General features: G+C 42.8%; 1 protein-coding gene across 1 annotated transcript in view; it reads left to right on the top strand.

The window, feature by feature from the left end:
* SORCS3 (sortilin related VPS10 domain containing receptor 3) overlaps window positions 1-24,300 on the top strand; it is a 2,496,310-nt gene that overhangs the window by 575,262 nt on the left and 1,896,748 nt on the right. The window contains exon 2 of the mRNA XM_085603452.1: window positions 12,799-12,866. Coding sequence (XP_085459578.1) covers window positions 12,799-12,866 — 68 coding nt within the window. The remainder of the gene's footprint in view (window positions 1-12,798; window positions 12,867-24,300) is intronic.

Genomic DNA, 24,300 nt, shown 5'->3' with positions numbered 1-24,300 from the left:
CATGCGATGTAAAGGATGTTGCGATGTAATGACTGCTATGTAAAGGTAGTGCAATGTAATGACTGCGTTGTAAATGTTGTTTCCCCTGTGGCATGAGAACCAGAAAGCTTCTTCTTTTTAGCTCTACAGGTGAGTGGCTTATATGCAGCACATTTTTGCATAACAAAGCCTCCCGACCAACTGCTCTGAGCTTTTGTGCATAAATCAGTGGCTTTAGTGGGAGCTTGACAACAACATAGCAAGCTTCAAGTGGCTTGAAACCATGCTTAGCTCCTGATAAGCTGCGTACAGTGACTTTTTATTGGTGCTTTATTTTTTCTTGGTTGTTTGTCCAAAAGTTTTAAAATTCATGTCTCTGGTTCCCCTTAATCTATTTTTTGATGAACTTGGTATATTTTTTTAATTGAATATTTATCTAAATTGGTTTGGGAATTTTATTTGGTTGCATTCTTTGCTTTATAATTGTTCATACTGCTTTCACTTAACCCACACTTCTGTGAGGACTGTGCTGCATGTGCCATAGCTACCAAGGGTTGAGCAGAGATTCTCTCAGAACTGTGTTTTGACCTAACGTGGGTGGTTTATTGATTTGGTAGGTGTACCCCCCTTCCAAATTACTAATCCAATTTTCTAAAAATTATAATAATAATAATAATAATCCCAATAATAATAATACTACTACTACTAATAATATTAATAATATAAAGTGAGTGAGAAGGAAAGATCATGTCCTAAAAAAGACAACGCATGGCAAAATTATGATGGAGAAAACTACTTCAAAGCAAGTGGTGGGCAGCAGAAAGAATGTGATCCGGAAGTTCACAAACATGATAACTGTAACACCAAAAAAGGCTGAAGCAAGTACTAAGGTGGCTTTGTTGACTCTTAGAGACCCAAGCCTCAAGCCAGAGAGGAGTGGCCTCAATGACCATAGAGATATTTTATCCCACGATTATTCCCATTTCAGCATTCTCCACTGCAATTGGAATATTGTGTGCACCTTTGGGACATGTGTCAGCGAAAGCATAATTTTAATACTTTTTAATATTTACTGGAAAGGGAAAACTGCATTGTGCTGGTGAGGAGTTCGCCCACTGTTCGAATTCTCAAGACTCGTCTTTGTCAGTTCATGCTACCCTGGTCTGACTATCACCATAACGATAAAACCCTAAACCATTCAAAAATGGGATCAAGACTAATTTTACATTTCAAATTCATGATGTATTGTACAGGCTATGGAAAGTGTCACATTGGCTCCTTGGAGAGGCCTCTGTAAAGCTAGGTATCTTCAAGAATAACTTTTAGAGCCCTTCCTGACAACTTACCTGTTCACCTCAAATCCGGAAAGGCCAAATTCTGAAAACATAGACATCGGATACCGAAGAACAACATGTTTGTGAGGCTGCAGCTTTTACAGTAATGTGGACCACCTTACCTGCAGCCTTTTGAGATTAACGTGATCTTTTCAAATTCAGATAAAAATCTCAAGACATGTTGCTTCATAACTTTCCATCTGCCACCAATATCTTTCCAGTTACTTTACACTAGACCGCCCCACTCTGCTATCTAGGGTTTATGCGCATGAACTGAGTGTTCCTCAGCTGTGTGAGCACACTACAAATAAAAAATAAGTAATAACTATATAGTAAACGCATGCAATCATAGCTGCATGGTAAGTAAACAATCACTCTAGGTTCAAAGACAGAATTTTATATTGATGCACATTTTTGATTTGAGGATTTTCTTATCGCCAGATGCATGCATCATGTGATAAAATTAAGAAGAAATAAAAGTATCCACGTTCCTTTAGCGTTTCTTCTGAGTTGGCGACTCTATTTAAGGAGGATTATTGCTTTTTTGTGCTGCTGCATACTATTGACTTATAGATTGACACAGTGTGACCTCTGCTTACTGTAAGCAATCTAGAAGAAGCCACATCACTTATCCAGCACTGCAGCGCTCAATGTTCCCCCCAAGGCACTACTCTTGGGAGATGGAAATGAGTCAAAGAGCGACCTTTGTCTGAAGAATAAATGGCACTGGGTATCTGCCTTCGTTCCATCAGAGACACCTGGGACCTGCGTCAAAGGACAAACCGGCTCTTTCGGACATTTACAGATCTCACGCCTCCGCCGCGCTGTCAATAAGTCAACCCCATAGCTTAGTGCTTCTTATTGGTTTGCCAATTCGCTCTCCGTCTTTGCTAATTCTTTCCTCCCATGTTGCCTTTAAACAGCTTAGGCATCCAGCTGACGCCGAGATACAGCGCTAAGGACTATTCTTGGGCTGTCTCAGGGGTGTCATAGAGCCCCACTCTGCCTTCCTTGCAAAAGACAAATGTGTTGAGTTGAAGGTTTCTAACATCTCCTCTGGGACTGTGTGATGTTAGAAATACTACTGCTGTGAGTTTGATTATATTTGGCAACAGCACGAGCTCTGGAGTTTGCTACTATTCTTTTCTGAAGCGTTCTGGCTGTTGAGTTCTACATTTCCATATCAATATTAGGTTCTGAAAGCGGATGTTGTCATACCTAACACAAATTTATGGATTTTTATCATTTTAAAAATATACACCTCTGGAAACCATAAGGTGTATGCCTTCAGCAGGATAAACAAAGTATGCATAACACACCTCTATAGAATATTTACAGCAGTTAAAGCCAGAAGTAATAATTTATTAAGAAAGATTAATTTATTATCTATAAAGAAAAAGACAGACACTTGTAAATTTTGCCAAATGTCACATAGAAATATTTACAAATGCTCTTTAGTCATTCCCTAACATTACAATCGTTCGTTCCCACACTTGGGGAGAGCACATCTCCCATTTAAATAGTTGTTTCTTTTATTTGGTTTTATTGAGGCAATGTTTGCAGCAAGGAACAGAACCAAACATACAGGACTCAGGGTACAGCAGCCATGCAACTTTCTATGACAGGTCAGTGCATAATTTGAGAGTTCATGCCAGGCCTTTCACGGCCCCATAAGCGGTCTGCCCCATCATGTCGCACCTGTTAGTATTGGTGATTTCTGCATATAATTTACATTTGCCTAACCAGCATGCCTTCAGTCACATATTTAAAATTTGCGGTCACCCTATTTAAGTTGGGAACGTCCATCTTGGGGTTCGGAGTCTTAATATAACTGCTTGTACCAGTGACGTTACTATGTGAATGCTGTACCGTTGCCTAAAATATTCGATCATACAGTCTTTTTTTTAAAGCGAACACCAACCAACATGTGATCAAATCAGATATGGACAGCAGATCTGGCTGCAAACGCCGGATCGCGCTGGAAATCAAAAAATATATTTATTTACACGCTGTCTTTTTTTTTTTTTTCAGGAAACAATATTTTTAATGATCAATGCATTTTGTATGAGTTGATTAAATGCTACCATTTTGTACTTTTAATGTGAAGAACACAGAGACGTGTGTTTTCTTGATTTTCCTTAAATCTGTTCTGTAGCTTATTACATTTAGCAGACACTGGACAAGGTTTAATTACTCTAATTACTTTTAAATGCATGCAGATACATCACGGGCACAGATAAAGACTGTTTACTTGTAAATAACTATCTAATCATTCGACAAATTCAATGTACCATGTTTTGTTTTGTGTGGGTATGACAAGTTTAGACCAGATCCATCATTTGCAAGGAGGACACATTTAAAAGGGCGGGTGTAGGGTGACCACATTTTGAGAGGCAAAAACTGCGACAGAACAGGCATTAAAGCAGGAGCTGTCCGTGCAGGTAAGACCGGTGGGGATTGGTTTGGGGGGGATTCGCCGGACGACCATTCGTCGAAGTCCGTCGAAATCCCCACCCCCACCCGAACCCACCACCCCACCTGCACGGGACGCTGCTGCATAAAAGTCGGAATAAAGGCTTTACACTTACTTCTATAACACTTTGTCCCATTCTTGCATAGCTTTGTTAATATGTGCCTATATATTTAGATGGCTCTTGGTCCAGAAAGAGCCCTTTTTGTAATTTGGTGTAAATCCTTTTTGTAATTTTGGAGTTTCATCTAAGAAAAAAAGAAATATAGATATCTAGATGGGGGCAGGGTAGGAATACTCTGACCCCTCTAGGCATGGAGTTGGGGTCCCAAAAACATTTTTAATTTAATTTTTGCTGCACAAATCACAGGAGATTCTCAAATCTCATCACTTTGAAAAAAAACCTAGATCTTTATGCTTCAGCCCCCGGGTGGGCCATGTTCCGGGGGCAAATGCAAATTTGTATATTGGGGAGGGGAGTGCTTGTGGTCCCCCTCCTCATGTCTGATTTTGGCCCGGAGACCGCCACTTCCCTGGGACCAGCCCAATGTATATTAAGGTGGAGGGTGCCGTTTGGACCCCCCTCCTGGGCAGGAGATGGCCAGACCATGTGGGATGAGGTCCCCAGGCCTGCACACCCCTCCCTCACTTGCACTAATTGGCTAGGTCCCGGCAGATGGGATGCCTGGGGGCCAAACTCATCCTGGGGAGGGGTGCTGTTCCCCTCCCATTGCAGGAATTGGCCCAGCCCCAAGGATGGGGTCCAAGGGGCTGGAATCAGCCCAGGGAGGGGAGCCATGTGGCCCCCTCCCCTTGCAGTAATTGTCCAGGCCCCAGGGTATATGGCCCCGGAGCCAAAATCAGCATTTGGAGAGGGGCCGTGTGACCCCCCCCCCTTTTAGGCATTGGCTGAGCCCTGGGGGATGCGGACCATGGGGCATTTATTGGCCTGGAGAGGTGGCCTGCATGCCCCCTTCCCAGGTTGCCTGTTTATGAGGGGTTGGCCACAGGGTCTGGCTACATGCCGCTGACCCCTGCTGAGCATGGTCAAAAGCCATGCTAGTGGCAGGGGTGGGTGGCTGCAGTGGGTTGGCTGCAGGCTCTGCACCTCACACTCAGTCATGCGGGGTTGGGTGCCTCAGGGGGTTGGCATCAGGGCCTGGTCACACAATGCACGGCCAAAGGCTGTCTGTGGTTGGCTACATGCCAGGCCCTGTGGTGGGGTTGGATTAACATAAATATTACTTAACATTTAAAAAAACTAGAAATTCACGGAAAAAAAACAAAGTTACAGGGAGATTATAATTAGGAAATAGACTAAAAGATACCTAAAAATTCACTAAAAAACAATAGTTCCAGGGATGTTATACCTAGTTTCACATTTTAGGAACAGAAAACCAAAAAAATTCAACAGTAATAGTTACACTTAACTCAAGAAACTATAACTCGCACCCTCACCTTGCATTGCTACTTCCTCCATATATTACATATCAGTAATTCATAATATAATGCAACATTTACAATAAAATTATTCATGAGAAAACTGTGCATGGCGAGGAATGAGTTATAGTTACCTTAGGGCATGAGTTATATTTATGGACCTGCACCCTGAGCTGTCCCCCGCCTTTCTTCCTAGCCAGTCTCCCATCTGCTGGGAGTATGCAGCCGTCCTCCTCTTGTACTACCTTACAGAAACAAATAGATCACTTAAAACATTTCAGTTTTCAGAGGCCCCTGCGAAAGGAGCGTATACCTTTTTAATTCTGCTTTGAAGAATGAACTGACATTTGTCCTAAAATTCAGGACATGTACTTAAAATTAAGAAACGCTTCGGGACACCGGGACCATTCTTTGAAAACCAGGACTGTCCGGGGTAATCCGGGGCATCTGCTCATCCTAGGCAGGCAGGGAAAAGGGGTTCACACAACAAATGGCTGCTACTGTCCAGAACTGTAAGCTAAAAAGATCAGCTCAGTCTGCTCCTTCTTCATTGATCAAGAAAAGTGCAACTCCTCCTGGTAGCACAATGGTATCCTGCATGTCACATGTGAAAGTTGTCAAGTGTCTCCTTAAGAGCATCCCAGTTTCGTGGGAATAAAACATAAAGGGCAAGAAACCTTGGTTAGTTTTGTAACTTTTGATTGGAGAGAACTCCCCCTTACACCAGAGAAGATGATTGAGACAAAGAAGGATAACAAGAAGTAAATCATAAGAATTTCAACTATTCTAGGCTAAAGGAGAAGCAAAAATATCAACAAAGGAGCAAAAAATTGTGATTATCAAAATAAGGGAATAATACATTTATCACTTGTAAATGCCTCCTTTTATATGAGTCAAATAAAAACTAAATAACTTGCTTCACAGGAAAGACTTTACTTCAGCATAGAGAGAGACCCTCAGATAGAATTTGCTGACCAGAATGCCATATTGGAAATGGCATTTTATAAGGATTAGCCACGTCTCTTTAGTTAATCTCATGGCATTTGTTAGCCGCTTGAAGAAGCCCAAATTTGACATTCTTTGCTTGTGCTGAACTCTGAAGGCCCTGTGGCACCCTTTCCACCTGATGTTTGTGGGGCTTATGGACAACCTCTCCAGATGACAGCGAGTGCAGAAATGGCAATGCAAGGATTCTTACATCTAGCAGTATATGTGTGTATTCAATATAAATATAAAAGGTCATCGTTTTTGTTGTGGTCCTCCTCATTTTTCTTGCCTGAGTTGTTGCTGGCTTAGGACTTTGTTTGATATGCTGCTAAACAGTGGCCTAGCACATATGCTAGCCCCTAAAACATGTTTTGTTCATTGACTTCACCTAACTGGCTTGTTTAACTTTGGTGTAAGGCCATAGTAAATGGCAAGAGAAATACAGCAGTTGCATGGAACTTAAATGTCAGATATGTGCTGCTGTTTATATTTACCCGACCCACAAATATGACAAAAGTACATGGCTTCAGGAACCCATATTCTGTTCCGGTTGGGCTGCAGTTTAAAAGCACTGCAGTAATATATGTCAGAGGAAATGACCTGTGACTTGTAGAAAACCTATTTTTGTACCGCAGTTAAGTTGTCCCTAGTGTGTGCCTTGAATCTTGCAAGAAAGAGGGCATCATATATAAAAATGTGGAATGCTACATACTGGAATGGCATGCTATCATGGTGAATAATTACTCCAAATCTCTTTCTACTGTGAAAGCAAAACTGTATTTTCCATAAACAAACCTAACTATAAATCAAATTATTATTTTATATCTCCACTTGGGAAAATGTATGAGTGAGGATTAAAAATTACTTCTCATATTTTCAATAATCTAATTCTATGTTTAATGCAGATCTTTGATAATGTTAGTGAAGATTTAACTTTAAGGAAATGTGCTTTGTTCTGCTTGAGAGAAAACTGGTTCAGAAGAAGTCTGGCTCTCAGCCCTACTCTATAGATTCACTACAAATCCAAGGCTAATTGTTAATGACGCTACTCCTGGAGGAAAATAGCTGGGCCTCTGGCCAAGAAAAGCATCGGTTAGCAGAGATTAGCCATCTGGGTGGGTGAAAGGAACAGCTGGAATAAACAAGGGCAAACGAAGCAGTTCTTCCTTTCACTTGGAGGAGTTGAATGGAGTTGACAGGAATTGCTTACATTTATTCACAAGGGCCTCCCAGAATTACTAGCTCTAACTCAAGCCAGAAGGAAAACCAGTTTTGGGCTTACTGAAGTGAGGACACTTTATTTACGTAGGGAGGAAGCTGGGGAAGAATCAGAGCTCATTCTGGTGGAGTATGCTTGAAGCCATCTTGTTTGAGATGCATTGGAATGTTTGCAGAAAACCAAAAGAGGGAGTACTGCTAACGAAAGTGGTATATTTTTCAGTAAATTAGATTGGGTGGAGAGAAGTTTCCAATCACAGGTTAGTGTACAGTAGGTGGCTGGAACCTCACAACCACCTCCTCAGAACATTCCTGGACTTCAAACAAAACATATTTAAAAACTGCTGTTAGAAAAAGGCAAGGGCTCTTTACTCCCAGGTAATGGAACCGCTCCACAAGGGGCAGGTGGGTAACCTTGTGTTTGGCTGCTACATGGACAGAAAATTAAGGAGGCTCTGTTGTTCATGAAGGACTGACCCATGCACTATCCCTGACTAGACAGAGATCGAATATCTAGAAGCCTGCCCGGAGGACCTGAGGGCTGCAGGAGAGACCAGGTGGAGCTTTCCCAAAAGTTGGATAAAAGTGGGACTTGGCAATTATTTTCATCAACAGATGATAATGACAAGGTGCTGAAGCTTCCCAGAGAGGATGCGCCCTTGGCTGGAAAGGAAACCAAGTTTCAGAGCCTTTTGAGATGCTGAAAACTGGGTCAGCTGGACCTTGTGGTAATGGGATCTGGCCTCATGGAGCCATGCCACTGAAAAATTTCCAGTGTTTGAGAAATCAAAAGCTGACTGAGTCCAAAGGTAAATTATTGAAGTATGCCAAGGTGACAAATCTTTCCCCGTGGCAAAACAACTTTGGTTTCTTCAAAATTGAGCTTTCCTCAAATATAAAGACTGATGATGACGTATACAACTTTGAGAAACTCTCTCTAGTTTCAACCTTTCCCTCCCTGAAGACTTTTGAGTTCCATGTGGTTAGCTTAAAATCACATCTAACTCCCCATCATCTGCGATCTAAACATTGTCAATCGCACTTTTTTTTTCCTTTTGTCTTTGCGCTAATGTTTTGAAAATGTACAGTTCTGGTTACCCTTATCCAGTTTTAGTAGTTTTTTTGTCTTTTTTTTGTTACATTTTTTTCTATTGTTTGTAATTGGTCTGGCAATTTTATTGTGTTATTTTTATGACTTTACAATTGCTGATACTGTTAGAACCTGACACACATTTTTAGGAAATAGTTTGCTGCTTGTTTCACAGCTACCACGGATTAAGCAGAGTTTCACTGAGTACTGTGAAACCTAAACCTAACCATGGTGTGTTTATTAGGATGGTAATGGAACCCCCACTCTAAATGATCAACCCACATTTTACTATATATATTAAACAATGGTTGTGCAGTTATAGTTAGGCCAGACTTTTCATAAGAAGAGTGTTTTTGTTTCATTAATAACTGTGCCACTGTTTGGCGAATTTTCTTATAATTTTCCAAAAAACAAGTTCACCTACCTCAGCTCCTTACTCAGTTTCAGAGTGATTCACCAAGTGGGGGCTGAGAAAAAGCTTTTTCCATATGCAATTTCCATTAGCAACATTAGACAATAATACAGAAAAAAAAACAGCTGAACAGAATTACATAAAATTTAGCAGAAAGCTAGATCTTTACCCAGAATGCATGTTTTTTGTGACTTTGTGAAAATCTGTTCACCTGTTTTGGGGAAATTAGGGTTTAAAATGTATAGATATCTGTTGCCATGGGAGTACGGTGAGAAAAAATGCCCAAAAATGCAATCAGATTGGTTGGTCTCACAGGACTAAAGAACCCGATTGGTGGCCACCTCATATAGAAAAATGGTGCTTTCACCATTATAGGGCTTGTGGACTCGGTCTAAGAGTCCTGAAAAGTAAAATGAAAAAATAAACCATAAGGGACAGCTTAGGGGAACCATCATTCCTTAGCCCTTGTGCCTTTGGGCAACAATTAAGTAAAAAAACTATTTAAATGTCGTCAAGGTCCCGCAGGATTGAGAGAGACCTTTACATGGGCAAGTCCCTACTACACACAGTCTGCTTTCAGTGAGCAGACTGTTCACAGAACTCACACCTTCCAGAGACCTAAGCCATAGTAGGTGGGCAAGTCCCTACTAAACATAATCTGCACTTGGTGGGCAAACTTTGTGTAGAGTTTACTTCCTCCAGACGCGCCAGCGTTATTAGGTGGGCAAGGCCCTAAAAGATATAGTCATTTCTGAGTGCACGGACTGAGCCCACCCCCTTCAAAGACCTGAGCCCTTTTAGGTGGGCAAGCCCCTACTAAGTACAACCTGCGCTCTTTGTACTGCTCTTCAAGTGGAGCCCCCTCCCTCCAGACACCCAAAACCAATTAGGTGGGTGAGCTATTACTACAGAGAGGCAGTGCTCTCTGTGCAGCTCTTCACAGAGAGATAACTCCCTCCACATAAGCAAGCCTAGGGCTACTATATACAATTAGATACGGTTGTAATATTTTACTTCACATTAGAAAAAACCTAGAAATTCATTAAAAAAAGCAAAGGTTAAATTGATGTTATTTTTAGGGGTAGTAATAATTTGGTGCTTAGCTTACAAACTAGAGAAGCTCACTAAAAGAAGCAAAGGTTAGAGGGATGTTATAATTAGGTCTGGTAATAATATCGTACTTTATGTTTAAAAAAAAAATAGAAATTCATTGAAAAATCAAAGGTTTAAGTAAGGTTATAATTAAGTGAAAATGCCCCTTAAAAAATACAGTTTAAAACTAAAATAACAGAAAATTCACTAGATGTAGGTTACTGAGCAAACTATAACTTGCTTCCACATCATGGACTCCTTATTACCTCACACATTACATCACTCATGATATGTTCAATGACATTATGACATCAATCATATCCAACATCCAGGAGTTCCCTGCACCCTACTCTCTCAGTTTACCCCTCCCGACCAGTCTTCAACCGTTGTAATATATATTACACACTTGCTGATAGTGTCTGTTCTGTACGATTTCTCTTAATGAGTTAATGCTTTCTTTGCTTATAACGTTGTCACCATTTGAAATAACTGCAAGAAACTTCATTATCAATTAGCAAGATTTGCAGAGTTTCAAATTTCAAGATCTATGCAGATCAGTCAAGGAACGATAAATAACTTGGGGGCATATCATCAAGGGCATTATCGCCGCTTTAGCTGCAATTTTTGCCGCTAAAGTGGTGATAATCTTAACGCCCTATCAGCATGGACATGTTAGCGCGTTTCCATGCATTTTCACCCTTTCCCTGAACGCCCAGCTGTGCATCTCTAATGAGATGCAAAGTGGGCGTTCCTCCCCCAAATAACGGGAGAAATGTCGCTAACCGACATTTCTCCTATTATCAAACCTCCCGCTAACTGGCATGGCGATAGGAAAAGTAGCGCTAACCGCGCTTAACGCTACTTTTCTTATGCCTGCTTTTAATCTGACTTAGCCATTATATGCAATGGAATGTGGATATAATGGTTAAGTCTGCCCTCCCCTATCATCAACGTTTCGCCGATCGTTGTACGATTATCGCTGGATTTCCAGCTATAATCACACAATATGTACCTATCGTTGGTATTTCTATCGCTTTTGAGATAAGCGTCGCTGATAGCGCGCTATCTCAGCGATAGAAAACAGCGATAGCCGGCGATAATTATCCTAGCGCTAAGTGCGCTTAGCGATAATTATCGCAGGTTGTTGGTGATATGCCCCTTGGTAGTCAAAAAATGAGTGCTTTCCTTTTCAAACTTTATAACATTATTCCATGCAGTAGCAAAAACTGATAAATGGAATTTCGTCAAAAGCCCCATAAAAGTCGAAATTTACTCAGCGGTATGAATTGGCTTGGTTTGGTATAAAATTTATATGGTTGACTTTCAAGGGTTAAATTATACAGGTATATTAACTGTTAGTTCGTGGACAGGTCACAGAAATGGAGTTGTGAACTGATTATGGACCCAAATTCAGTGAATAAACAAATTCTATTGGCTGAGAGAGCCGACTCGAAGCTGGGCCAGCAAAATTGAAGGCACTAATTGGCTGGCTGCGACTGGAAACATTTTTTCATGGTGGTCATTACCCAATGCTGTAAATGATACCTGTGTTGGGAATTAAAATAGATTAGTTCATGCGAGGGCAATGTGAACAAACCCTAACCCCCAGGCCCAGGTGTGTGGATCACAATAGGACCACTACTCCCTCAGTTTCAAATAAAATAGAACAATCTGCACAATGGTTTCAAGGGCCAGAAATGAGGTTTTGCTGACTCGAGAATCTGCTGGTGCCTTCCTTCGAAGTTCACAAATCTGGCTGAGAGCCTGCAAACTACAAGCCTTAAGCCCGAGTTTGTGTTCCTTCTGGAGTTTGTGAACACTTAACAAATTTGCAAGTCTCAAGGCTTGTGAGCTAAATGTGGTTCCCCTCCAAATTCTGTGAAATATTGACCAGTTTTGCAAAAAAAAAGCCCATGACCATATACCAAGGTTGGTTATCCTTAAATGTTGAAAAGTCGCTTTGAAGCCTGCAAACTTTAGACATTTTAATGTTGTTTCAAATATATTAAAACCTTCATGTGATAACACAGACACTTATCAAAATGGTTTAGAACAGAGCGCATTCTGTCCTCTATATAAATGATTAATTCGCTCTTTTTTTCTCTCATTTTGCAAAAATGAACACAGTACTTTAGAACTTCTAGATTAAGAAAAATCTATTGAAAGGCACTGGTGTCCTACCAAACGGTTCCCTCTATTTTTTGTAACTTTTTTATAGTACGATTTAGGCGTCAGAGGTTGCTTGACCGATGTGCTCTGTGCTTACACAATGCCTCCTTTGTGCTCACCCTCGCCTCACAGTTGAAACGATGCTCTGGTTTCTCTGAAAGGCACAAACAGCTCCTCTCAGAGTCCAGCTTCTTCGCGCAGCGAGTGCCTGCGCCTGGGTCTTTGAGCCATGACTGCTCTGCCTGAATGGATCTCGCTTGTCAGAGGAAGCGAAGTCGTGTGTGGACCTCGGGCAGTACGATTTGTACAACCCCTGTCGAGCTCCTTTCCAGATCTTGAATTACTGCTCATGTATGCAAGTGACTTAACAATGTTCAATTAACTCCCCTCTGCCGGCTTTATTCCAGATGCAAAATGTCCGGAGGATTAAAATAAATTCTACTGGTTACTGGGACTATTAAAGAATGATTTTACTACTCGGTCCTCTGTAATGTCTTACATTTATTGGATGAGTGGAAAGCTCTCCTCGGGGTAATCTGGGGCGCATTGTATTGTAAAAAGAAATTAATAGGGATTACTTATTTTTTTTGTCTTTCTTGTTCCTTAGGTGATCCTCATTCTGACGAAGCTGTATGACTTCAACTTGGGAAGCGTTACAGAGAGCTCGTTTTGGAGGTAAGAGGTTTAAGTTGCTTTCGACAGAATGGTGTAGAAGTCGATACAAAGCTATAGAAGAGGTGAAATTCTGTGAAGTGGATAGTAGGACAGCTTTTCATGCTTGATTCCTTAAACGCTTTAACGGAATTGCATCTCGCCTTAACCATACCTGTCTTTGCACACATTTTAATATCAATAGACTAATAAACAAAAATGTATCTGCACATTTTATACCGCATATTTATGATCGATAAACTCACCAAATGCTGCACAAATGTAAAAGTTGGAGACAGAACCGATTGCAATTTCATTTTGCGCAACTACTCATCCGAGGTTGTGCGTACTGCTATCAACATAGAATATGATTGGCTAGAGTGCTCAAAAAAATACTTGAAAAATAAATAAATAACGTCTGTTTACATACTCAGATGTTGATGCAAAAGGCATTTGCACACATCGCGCAAACATTTCGAACAGTGGAAGATGGTGTCACAGCATGTCCATAGATTTGGCCACCTCCTCCGTTTTTCAGTGGTTCACTGGTTTTGAACACGCGATGGGGCAGATTTATGAGCCCCTTGCGCCACTTTTGCGTCACTTTTCCCATGTTAAAAGTGACGCAAAAGTGGCGCAAGGGGCTCATAAATCTGCCCCGATATCTTCTAGAAATGTCCCTATAGTGCAAATGACTGTGTTGTCTCATTGGAAATTTGTTTAAAAAGTGACTGAGATCCTGAAAGACCGCAAGAACAAGGGTGGGGAGACTTTGTTTAGCGTTAGAATGTTGGTCAGTTGCAGTAGCTGTTGCCATGGGCGGATAAGTGGCCATTTGGAGCAGTGTTGATATCCTTCATCACATTATTGAATAGCGGCTGTTGTTGCTTGTCAAGATTGGACGCTTTCCTGTCCCTGTCCATGGCTTAAGACGACCTCGACTCCATGGTGTGGGCTTATGTGTTCTCTCAAGTTTACAGCTTAGCAGCTGCACTCCTTTACTGTGTGGAATCCAGTTGAGTAGAGCATGTTTGGCTCAAACCTGTGTGAGCAAAGCAGTTTCATGGTTTGAAGTTTTGTGAAACAATTATAATATATTGAATATACACTGCTCGGCTGGAGCTGGCCAAGCAGTAAAAAACAGTAAAATGTAGAAGGGCATGGTCAGTCTTTCCGAGGCAACTTAAAATGCATGCAATTAATTCATCCCTGAGTGGGTTGGAGGATGATGAGAAGACTGTCACTTATGCAGCACTGTCTGTCCATGAAAACAAACACAACAATAAAACTATGAAAGTGGTGGGAGGTTGACAAAGGGCAAAGGTGGATGATATATGGCTTTAGTGAAAGTGCATTACATAGTGTGAGGTTTCAAGAGACTCACTATAACTGTACACACAGATCATGTACCTATGTGTCCATGAATGTATCTAGTGGCATTTGCATAGTACCAGCCCTGATGGGAAAAATGGAGCTAGCTACCTAATTGCATAGATCATGCATAAAATAAAACTGTGTTGTCCTGTTTGTTACCCAAAAGACAAAGAAGCATGAGGGATCTTCATACAGAAATGGTGAAAATGTTGGCTGGTTCACTGTTGCTTGGGTATGGAGGTGTGCAGGCGCGCAACGCCCATAGGGTTCAAAGGGCTTCAGCCCCCCCTATCGTGTGTGTCAGCCCGGGCTGAGACAGCTTCCATGGCACACACACACACACACAGTTTTTGAGCTGTTGTGGGCTGGCTGGTATGGCATCCGTCTTATTGCAGCCGCACCCGAGTACTTCACGGGTCTTTAAAAGACCATTTACTTGTTAACGAGGTTTTGTTGTGTTTTCACCGCTTCTTAGAGCCCCTTGATCTCCACTCTGCCTTTTGCTGGAAGAATTATCCCCCCCCCCCCCGAAATGTTTATTAGCCCCCTGAAAATTGCCTCTAGTTGCGCCTCTGGTTTGTCAGAATTATTGGGGCGCTCCTTGGTCCCTCCGTGAAGAATTGTCTCCTGCGGGTATTGCCAAATAAAAGTAAGAGCAAGGGGACAACCAAGTGTCTTGCCCTGGGTTTCATGCAGGCCAAGCTGCACATTGCCATGGGTTGGAACCTTGAAACAAAATAAAAGTTTGGTCCATGGACTGCAAATTTTATAGAAATTATGCCTGGCCAAGAGTTGCTTCATGTCTTTGAATGGTGCCATTCACTGAGGAGAAACAAGATACATTACATGGGGGATGTTCTTAAACACGCTTGGACTTCTCTTTAAAGAGAGCGCACCCTGAGACATTACCACCCTGAGAGATCCCTGCCCTTCATGTCAAAACCATTCTTGAGTGTCAATATTGTTGTTCGTGAAGCGCTCATTTGGTTCCATGCCCTAATCATGGGCCGACTGCATCACTCTCATTTGATGGGATTAACAGACAGTGGCTATGTTTGTTTGCTTATTAAAATGCGGCTTATTAAAATCAATATTGTGCTGAGATAGACATCAAAATATGCTAGCTGGGTGAATATATGTGTTTGCTTGCAGGTTGCACTATGCTGGTTGTTAATTTGCCCTTCAAGTCAGCTTATGTCCCAAGAGCTGTATGCATATATGAATGTGAATACACCGACAATGTATGGTCAGTGGATTGCAGTCATGTTGACTTTGTGCACAATTGAAACTTCAGGACAGCACGCGCCCTGAGAGAACTCAGACTTCTCAGAGTGCCTAGAGGATGCATTTTGTGAAACAGATATAGGCGCACGGTGGGCAGCAGAGCAGTTTTTAAAATCCACCGGGAGGGCTTTACGTTTAACAGGGACAAGGTCAATTACAGGTCCTCAGAAATATGATTTCATTGGATTACCGTACTAAAAACACATTTGATAATGAGAAATATACAAAACGCCGGTAATTTTATTTTGCATATGGTGGTCAGCAGCTTCTAAAGCACTGTTGACCTGCTGCACTCTAATGCACACTGGAGCACCACGGCTTGCCACTACCTCTGCCTCTAAATCCAAGTTCTTTTTATACAACTTTACTCGTATTACGCTACTGTACCCATTTAGCGCCCCCTAAATAGTTTCCATAGTCAGTGGACCTCCTTTTACCTTTGAAACACCTTGAGGAAAGGGTCACCTCAGGTGGACGTCGGCACGAGAAAGATGCAATACAAAACCTCAGTCTTGGAGCACCAAGGCACATTAAAGGCCTCTCTCACGAGGTCAGAACATTGGGGTTAATAATGACGTGGGCAGCAGAGACACACAGTCAGCGTTCCTGAAAATACTGATAATGAAACAGAAGGCAATGGCAGGCCACTGAACGGCAGTCTGAAGACGGGAGAAACATTCTGCTGCATTTAGAAGTTTCGACTACATTTCAACGGTTTCACCTGCTGTGGCCCTTCCAGGAAACAAAAGAGGCCCTGATAATAATTTAAAAAAACATTTTTAAAAAACTGCCAAATTAACCTAGATTTTACACACCTGTGGGTCACTTTGCAGGAATAAAAACTGTAATCTCAGTCAATCCTGTAGGGAAGGCAGGGCCGATCTCCCCCTTGAGTGGTAAACCTTTCAGGTGTGCAGATGAAAATGAGCTAACCATTAACATTTGCAGAAACGTTCAAAGCAGTAATTACTCATCCTCTGATCAGACACTCACCTTGACAAAATGGCCGCCTTTATCACTGTGGCCTCTGTGGCCCGGAGTCAGTGATGACCAATGGGTACTTCTCTTTATCTCGCCACTTATGCCCCATTGCAGATAAGAGATTCAGGACCTGGTATCACATTCTGCACAAGTGTCTAGCAAGTGATAGATGAGCCCTGTTAGCTTGTGTTGTTAAGACTGCACTTGAAAGGGGCTCATTCATGAATACTGTTTAAGTGGTGCAAATGCCCGATGCTGCTCAATCGCCATTTATTGGATGCTAACGAATTCCATACTGCCTAAGGCAACTGTAGAAGGCTCGCCACTCTCGATTCGGTGCAAAGGGGAAATAAACTGAGAAGACAAACAGTACCGGTTTACAAAAGGAGAACACCTGACTGAAATGCTGACTTTATATTGGCTAAATTCAGGTTCAATACACAAAGGACTTCATTCTATAGGAAGCGCTAATCGTTGTACAGGAGCAAACTCTGTCTGCTCCTCAAAAGGTATTACAACAGGCGTGCAAAATGTGAAAATATATGGTTTCAGCCTTTGCGATTTTTGTGGCTGCAAATTGTGTGGGGAAATACCACACATGCTCTGTTTCTACATTTCAGAGTAGGTCTAGCATGCTATTAGCATCCTATTCCCAATTCTAAGGCATCTAAAGCAGAATGTGGTGCAAATTGGGCACTAGATGAATACCAAATCGTGTGCAATCAGGTGGAGTCTGTGCGAAGGAGGCAGTGCAATTTGTGACTCTTTCGAAATTATGGCCATAGTGGATAGAAAAATGCAAGCAATTCTTTATAATGCCTAGTATGTTTTGTGCACCTTATGCTTCTGTTAGGCTGAAGCAGACCCATGAACGGTGCAAGTGCAGTGTCTACCAGCAAGAGAATAGAGAATGCATAGTACTCGTGGAAGTAAGGATAAGGTATAATGCACATTAGAACATTGGAACGTTGGCAGCTCCATAGAAAACAATGGAGCGCTCCGGGCTAATACTGGCTGGTATAAGCCCGGAGCACCAACATTCCAATGTGTCTTTGTTCACAGCTCTGGCTGTGAACAAAGGCTTCAGGGAGCCTGAGGGGAATTCAATCTCCTCGCGCTCCCTGAAGGGCTTCGTTTTGTTAGAACATTCTGCCCTCTAGTGGCAGAATGTTCTAATAGCCTTATAGCCCTTCGTAGCAGGGCTATACCGGCTTTTAAAGTCCCGCTGCTGTTGTTAAAGTCCCTCGCCTTCGGCTCGGGCCTTTAATGCTGCAGCGGGCCTTTAACAGCCGGTATAGCCCGCTACGGCGGGCTATAAGGCTATAATAAGGAGCGTGTTATTCTCACTCAGTAAGAATCTTGTGCAGTGGGCAACCACCAGCTTCTGCTGCTCTTAGTAGAGAGCACAGATCCGTAAAATGGAGCCTGGTTGCATAGAGACCTTTATCAAGTGGTTTCATGTCTGCAGCACACCATATTTCCAGGACTAGGGATGATTTTAAAAATCATTAGTTTCAGGTGTGTTAGATTAATACCTTCAGTGGAAGTGAACACATAGAGCCTGATTCATAATGAAATAAAAATGTGGACCGATACTTCTGTAGGTTTCCACTTTTAATCGGATCAAATTCCCAATGTTAGGAATTTACAAATGTTTCTTAGACTATAGGCCTGATTTAGATCTCGGCGGAAGGGTTTCTAACGTCACAACGGTGATGGATATCCCCTCTGCCGAAATATAAATCCTATAGGATATAATGGGAGATAACAAGATTTATATTTCGGCGGACGGGATATCCGTCACTGTTGTGAGAGAGTAGCCCATCTGCCAAGATCTAATTCAGGCCCTATCTGTGGGAACCTGCAACCATCACAAGTTCCCAAGAGTACTCCTTAAAACCCTTTAGAATTCTCTTTTTACACTAATGCAGTCAATGTCAGATGCATAATTGTATATTTAAGTGATAAAGTATCGCTATAGAACTACTTCTCTTCAAAACGTACTTTCTTCTTTCGCCATGGAGTAAAATATATTTCCCATGGCAAATCCTCTTCAGTTATACCCTATTAGTTTATAGGGTGCTGCTTTCCCATTACAACCTTTAAAAAATCTTCTCCTGATTCTGCAGGAGTAAATCTCCAACCGTTTTGTAGGGGGTAAAGAACCTAGAAAAATATTGTAAATGCCCCTTTGCATAATTGCCAGTGGGAATTCCCAAAATTGTTGTCAATTCTAGCCCTAAAAGGCTCACTCACAACCCCTGGAGAAGATTTCCTCACATAAAAAAGCATGTGAGAACACATATTTTAATGGGTGTAAAAGATTATTTTGTGAGGAGCAAAAGTTGGTTAAAACTCTCATAAAGAAGCTATGTGTATGTAGAACATATAGGCACAAATCGCGTTGCGAACTGTGTTTCAGGACCACCACAGTTTTCAGAACACATTTGCCTGTCAAAACATATTAAAAAACCTTTCTAGGATGTTTCCCATGATTGGAATACATTTCTGAATGTTGAAGGAATTTACAAAGGTTTCCCATATAACGCCTATGGAGCTGTAACAGTAGGTTTACTACTAAAAAGCAGTTGAGAATTTCTGGTTTTCGCTTTGTTCGCCATAAGTTGGCAGGGTATGCTCAGACGTGAGTCCCTTGCTCACTTTGCCACTGGATTCAAGCAAGCCTGGCTGAAGACGGCTGAAATGCCAGAAACCGGTCCTAGGAAGCTTGTTTCCGGTCCAGGGCTGGACTGTTCGGGCTGGACTGTTCCCATGAGGCACAGGGTCAGACTGATTTGCATATGGCCATGTCTGAACTGGGGTGGCAGAGTGGGCTAAAGAACAGTGATGGATTAAACCCAGATCAGTTGACTGGGGGTGAGTGCTTGCAATGTTCAACACTCCGTCCATCATTTCCTTTGGTTTTCGCTATGCAAAACTAATGTCATTTTTGAACACGTAATTGCCTGTAGCACTGAATTATATCGATAAAAATGTCTCTTATGTGAGCAATTGTGCTGATATAATCTTCATATATTTTACATTTAGGTATCCCCTTTTGCGTTATACATGTCTATTTATTCAGGTGTATTTTGTAAATGCAAATACACAATTGAAAATGTTGCTAAAATATTTGTTTCAGTGTAATGTGATAATTGAGCTTGATGCAATATGCTGTTTTTTTTTTTTTTTTTTTTTTGAAAAACCTTTATTGACGTTTCAATCATTTACACGTATGGGCCTACTACCCCCCGGGGCCGGCCGCTAAGCAATCAGAACAATAAAAGCACGTGTAAACACAGGCGGCACCTCGGAGAGCAAAGTCTACAATACAGTATAGTCCGGCCAATGAGCCGCTCAGGTAGGACACCAGGAGAGAAAAGGTTTTTCATTTTATGATAAAACAAAACAGTAGGATCAGGTGCCAAACAGTTTCCCAACAGCGATAAGGGCTAGGATAAGAGACGCAAGCAGCAAGCAGCAATACATTGAATCAATGGCGCAGACACGGGAAAGTACGGATAGGGAGAAATATCAAAGATAGTTGCGCCTACAGGTCCCCGTACCTAAAGCCCAGCGAACCCCCCGGAAACTGTGGCACACATTAAGAGCAAGCGATTCACGATAAGAGAGGTGTACCGCGCTGATCCCAGAAAAACAAGCAAAAAGAAACAGAGAAGAAAAAGGAGGCCATGGAAAAAGAGATAAAGACTAAAGAGTCCCCTCCCCCATCCCCCCACCCTGCACCTCTGCGAATGAGTATGGCCCCACCCCCCAGCAGTGTGCCTGTCGCCCTGGAACTAGACCCGAAATATAGAAGAGACAGGGAAAAAAGGAGTAAGAAAGAGCCCCCCCCAGACGGGGGGGCGGAAGAAATGTAATAAAACTGGAGGAGGGCCTTCAAAACATACCCCCGGCTTCTCCCTCCCGCACGGTGAAGTCTCCCCACGGCAAACAATTAGCAGCACCAAGTTGATCATATCAAAAAAAGGAGGGAGGGAGTGGGGAGCATTATGCACCAACTATGCGAATAACCATGAGAGCACGCAACCATGAGTCCGCCTGTCTACTAGGTGACCACTCCCGAAGGATCAGCCTCAGCCTTGACCGCTCTTTGCAATTCTGCCCATGCCTGCCCCTCGACCCAACACCATGTCCGATGTCCCAAGGTGCAGGAGTGTCCAAAAACAGTCGGGAAGCGACGCACACAGGTGGGGTGGAAGTCTCTGAGCATCAGCACGGACCGCTTCATGGGGGGGCGTCTTTTCCAGTGCTGCCCCAGGATTTACACTGCACACAAGGTCCAGACAGGCTGAAGCAGTCGAATGAGACACACGCTGCCGGAATCGTCCCTGGGCCGCCAGAGACCGCGCACGGGACAAGGCCTCCATCTTCCGCTCAGGTCCAATACCTCCGGAGCAGATCAAGCCCACAGTTAGCCGACCACACGGTAGCATACTGTCCGGAGTGTCCGGCTGTACACTAATCGCGGGGGGGGCCGCAACATCTTCCTCCTGTGTGCAGTGTGGAAAGCCACTGTGTACTGGTGGACCAGCATGCCGCCACTGTCCCAACGCTGATACCACACCATCTAGCTTCCTCCCCAGGACCCCGGCGCCATGAGCCAAGGAGTAATGAAGGGCACCAAGGGCCTCCAGGAGGTCGCCGTACCCCAGGGCAGTTCTCTCCGATCGCTCTGCCACACTCCCGACCGTCACACACCCCCAGTCCCGCTGCGTCCCAGCGGACAGGATGGTAGGCTGCATAGTGACAAAATGGCCGCTGGGAAGGCCCGACTCGTATTGGGGCCAGGACCCCGGGACCAACGCCTCAAGGTCCACGTCGCTGAAGACAAGGATCCTGGGGGAGGAACAGATGCAACCGTTGCGCGGTCACGGGCAATAGTCGTCTCCGCCACGGACCAGCTCCCGCAAAAAGCCGGGAGCAGCCCGCAAGGATCAGGGCGAACCAGGGACGGCGTCCGGCCAGCTCACAGTCAAAGGCAGGGGCAAACACCACAGAATCCGAGAATCGCACACCCGGGCATGTCCTCGGTCCGCAGCGCTCAGCAGGGGGGGAGCGACCACAGCAAAATGCAGGCCGAGGGGAGCAACACTCCGGCGGACCGACTCCACCCAGTCACCACAGGCCGCTGTTGTTAAACTGCCGCCCGGCCAAGGCGTCCACTCGAGGTCCCGGCTTCGGGACCGCACGGGCCGCAAAGTTCAATCGCTGATTTCTCCGGCGGTACTGCAGTCAGAAACCTCAGGATCACACGATCGGTTGCCACTTTCGTTTACAAACACGATCGCGTAGCGCAGAATAAGGATCTCATGCAGGATATCCGTGCGGGATGCGGAGGTTCACGGAGCCGGGAATCTACGCTGCCGTCCCGGTCGCCATCTTGGCTCCTCCCCCCGGCAATATGCTGTTTTAATGTTCATGCTAGTATAACCTGATGTCTTGATTTTCTAGTTGCTATTTTTAAATAGTCAGAAAGGTTTCGTAAAGTCTGATATCTTGAGATCTCAGTTATTGTTTCTAAACAGTAAACAATGTTTCACAGAATATATGCGGATGAAAGGCAAGAAGGGTATCTTTATTGACTGTTTATTTTAAAAGCATTCAACATTGTTCAGATGGAGTATATGAGCCCCATTGATGCATTGTTAGCGAGAGAGGGGTATCAATCTAGGGATTGCAGGCTGAGGGTCACACAGACAAGAGCTTGGGTTGTAATCACCTTTTCTTGCTGATGTTTACAGAAAAGGCACATCAAGTCTTTGGACAGACATCTGCCGGCATTAGGATGATGTAGCTTCTGTGATACAGAAATAGAAAAAAAGTTGTCTCTATACTGCTATGTGAGTTTGAGCACGATCAGGCCCTTTTGTTGATTAAATCAGCTTAATAAGCCAAGGGAAAGGAGAGGTCGGGGATAGTGATGTAGTGAAATCCTAAATTACCATCATAAAGTTACAGTATTTTCTGTTGTTCTGCCTGTTGACAAATATCATTGGCACTATCTAGCTTTCATAGTAACTGAAATTCATATTGTGAGCACCAATATAGATTTTGATAACTATAAAACCTAAAAATACATTTGTAGTGTGAATTCTTGAGTGTGTCTGTTCATGATGAAAGAAAGTGTGGGTTGTGCTAACTGTTCCTGTGAGTCTCACAGGACTCATCGTTACCTAATATGCATCTTACTCCTACGGGAGGCTGCAGTCCACTGGGTTTTCCTTCTCATGTTAGCACATTGACTTTGTATTTGGCAACAAAGGATCCAAAGAACCCACTCTCAGGTCATGTTCTGGAGAGAATTCCAGAAAAGATATCAGCACTTCAAAATGTATTTTATTTCTCCCTAAAGGAAAATATTTCTCCTGTCGAGACACCCATTACTCTACAGCCCAATACGTGTTGTGTATGTTCTCTTCCCATTTCCACCCTGAGTAGGGATTTACTCCTGACCTTAATAAGAGTGAACCTCTAACTGTTTAGAGAGTTGAAATGGGCTGGGAAAGGCTTGTAAACATCAACATGCACGTTTGAAGATATTCTCAAAGTTTCACAGACTTCCTGTCCTGGAACCACCAATTCCTGTTTCTAGAAGAGATTGGCTCTCATGAGAAAGTATGTTTGAGTATCTTTACACTTTGCATTTGGGCAGCAAAATTCACTTAATACTTTTTTGAAAGACTAAAGTGGGACATGAATGTACAAATACGTTTGCAGATTCGGTCTATGGTGTCATAGCTTAATTAACTGATCCAACAATACTACCTCAATTAGGATAGTGGAGCAGTCTGGTTCCCCTAGTCCTTTGATCGGGTGGCTAATTTGTCAAACAGTCATATTTTACATTGTACATAGGGTCCTCTTTGACTCTTGTGTAGTATGTTGGTGTCGGTGGCAGCAGTCAGGTGAGATTCTTGGAATGTGTTTTGCTGAAAGTGGAGGGATAATTGTTGTCCAGAATGCTCACATTGCTGTTTCGAGCCCTGGAGAAACATAATTTGTTTGCAGTTTTAAATGTAATAGTTTCCAAAATGTAAGTCTTGTTATTTCTGTCTGATGTCAGATATCAAAACTGTAACTGAGCTGTTGTAACAAGAAGTTATTGAAAAACAGAATGAGAATGTTTCATGGCAGATGTAAAAAAAAAAAAACAGAGCCCAAACTCAATCTATCAGATAAAGGCCCTTACAGGGAAGAGCTGATTCTTAAAGTCATCAGTGACGATGGATAGTCTGGGAAGTGACCGCGTATTAATTATTCCCTGCGAATCTTCTCCAGAACATATGCAATGGCACTCACTCCCAGTTGTCCATTATTTCTGGTGGCAATGCCTAACTCAGATTAACTGATTTCAGGATATTAGTCATTGCTGCGACTGCAAGGAGCTATGAGCTATGTACCTCAAGGTTCACATGGCATGTGGAATTTAGGTTTACCACCTTGATTTCTCACGTTTATCCTGAATTCCTTTTTCAGGTGAAAACTGGAGTTTGACATGGGAATTCAAATCAACTTGCAATGAGGGAATTTGTGTTGCAACTGAAATGATATTGCTTTCATACGAAATGCTACAATATTATTTAATAGGGGCTGCTAGATCAAAAGCACGATTTATTAAATCTGTGCATCCACACAGTTTGTCACATGCATCACAGCTACTACAGAATCGCAGGCTAAATCTACATATACATCTCCAAAGGTTTGCATACAAACAGACAGCTAAACATTATGCAATAAACGCTCATCCAAGTGTTCAATTAATGAATTTTACAATGCTTTGGCACTCATGTGCTAT

This window comes from Triturus cristatus, chromosome 1_2, assembly GCF_964204655.1.
Source record: "Triturus cristatus chromosome 1_2, aTriCri1.1, whole genome shotgun sequence".
NCBI lineage: Eukaryota > Metazoa > Chordata > Amphibia > Caudata > Salamandridae > Triturus > Triturus cristatus.
Note: the sequence above shows the minus strand (reverse complement) of the source record. Positions and strands in the feature narration are given on the sequence as shown.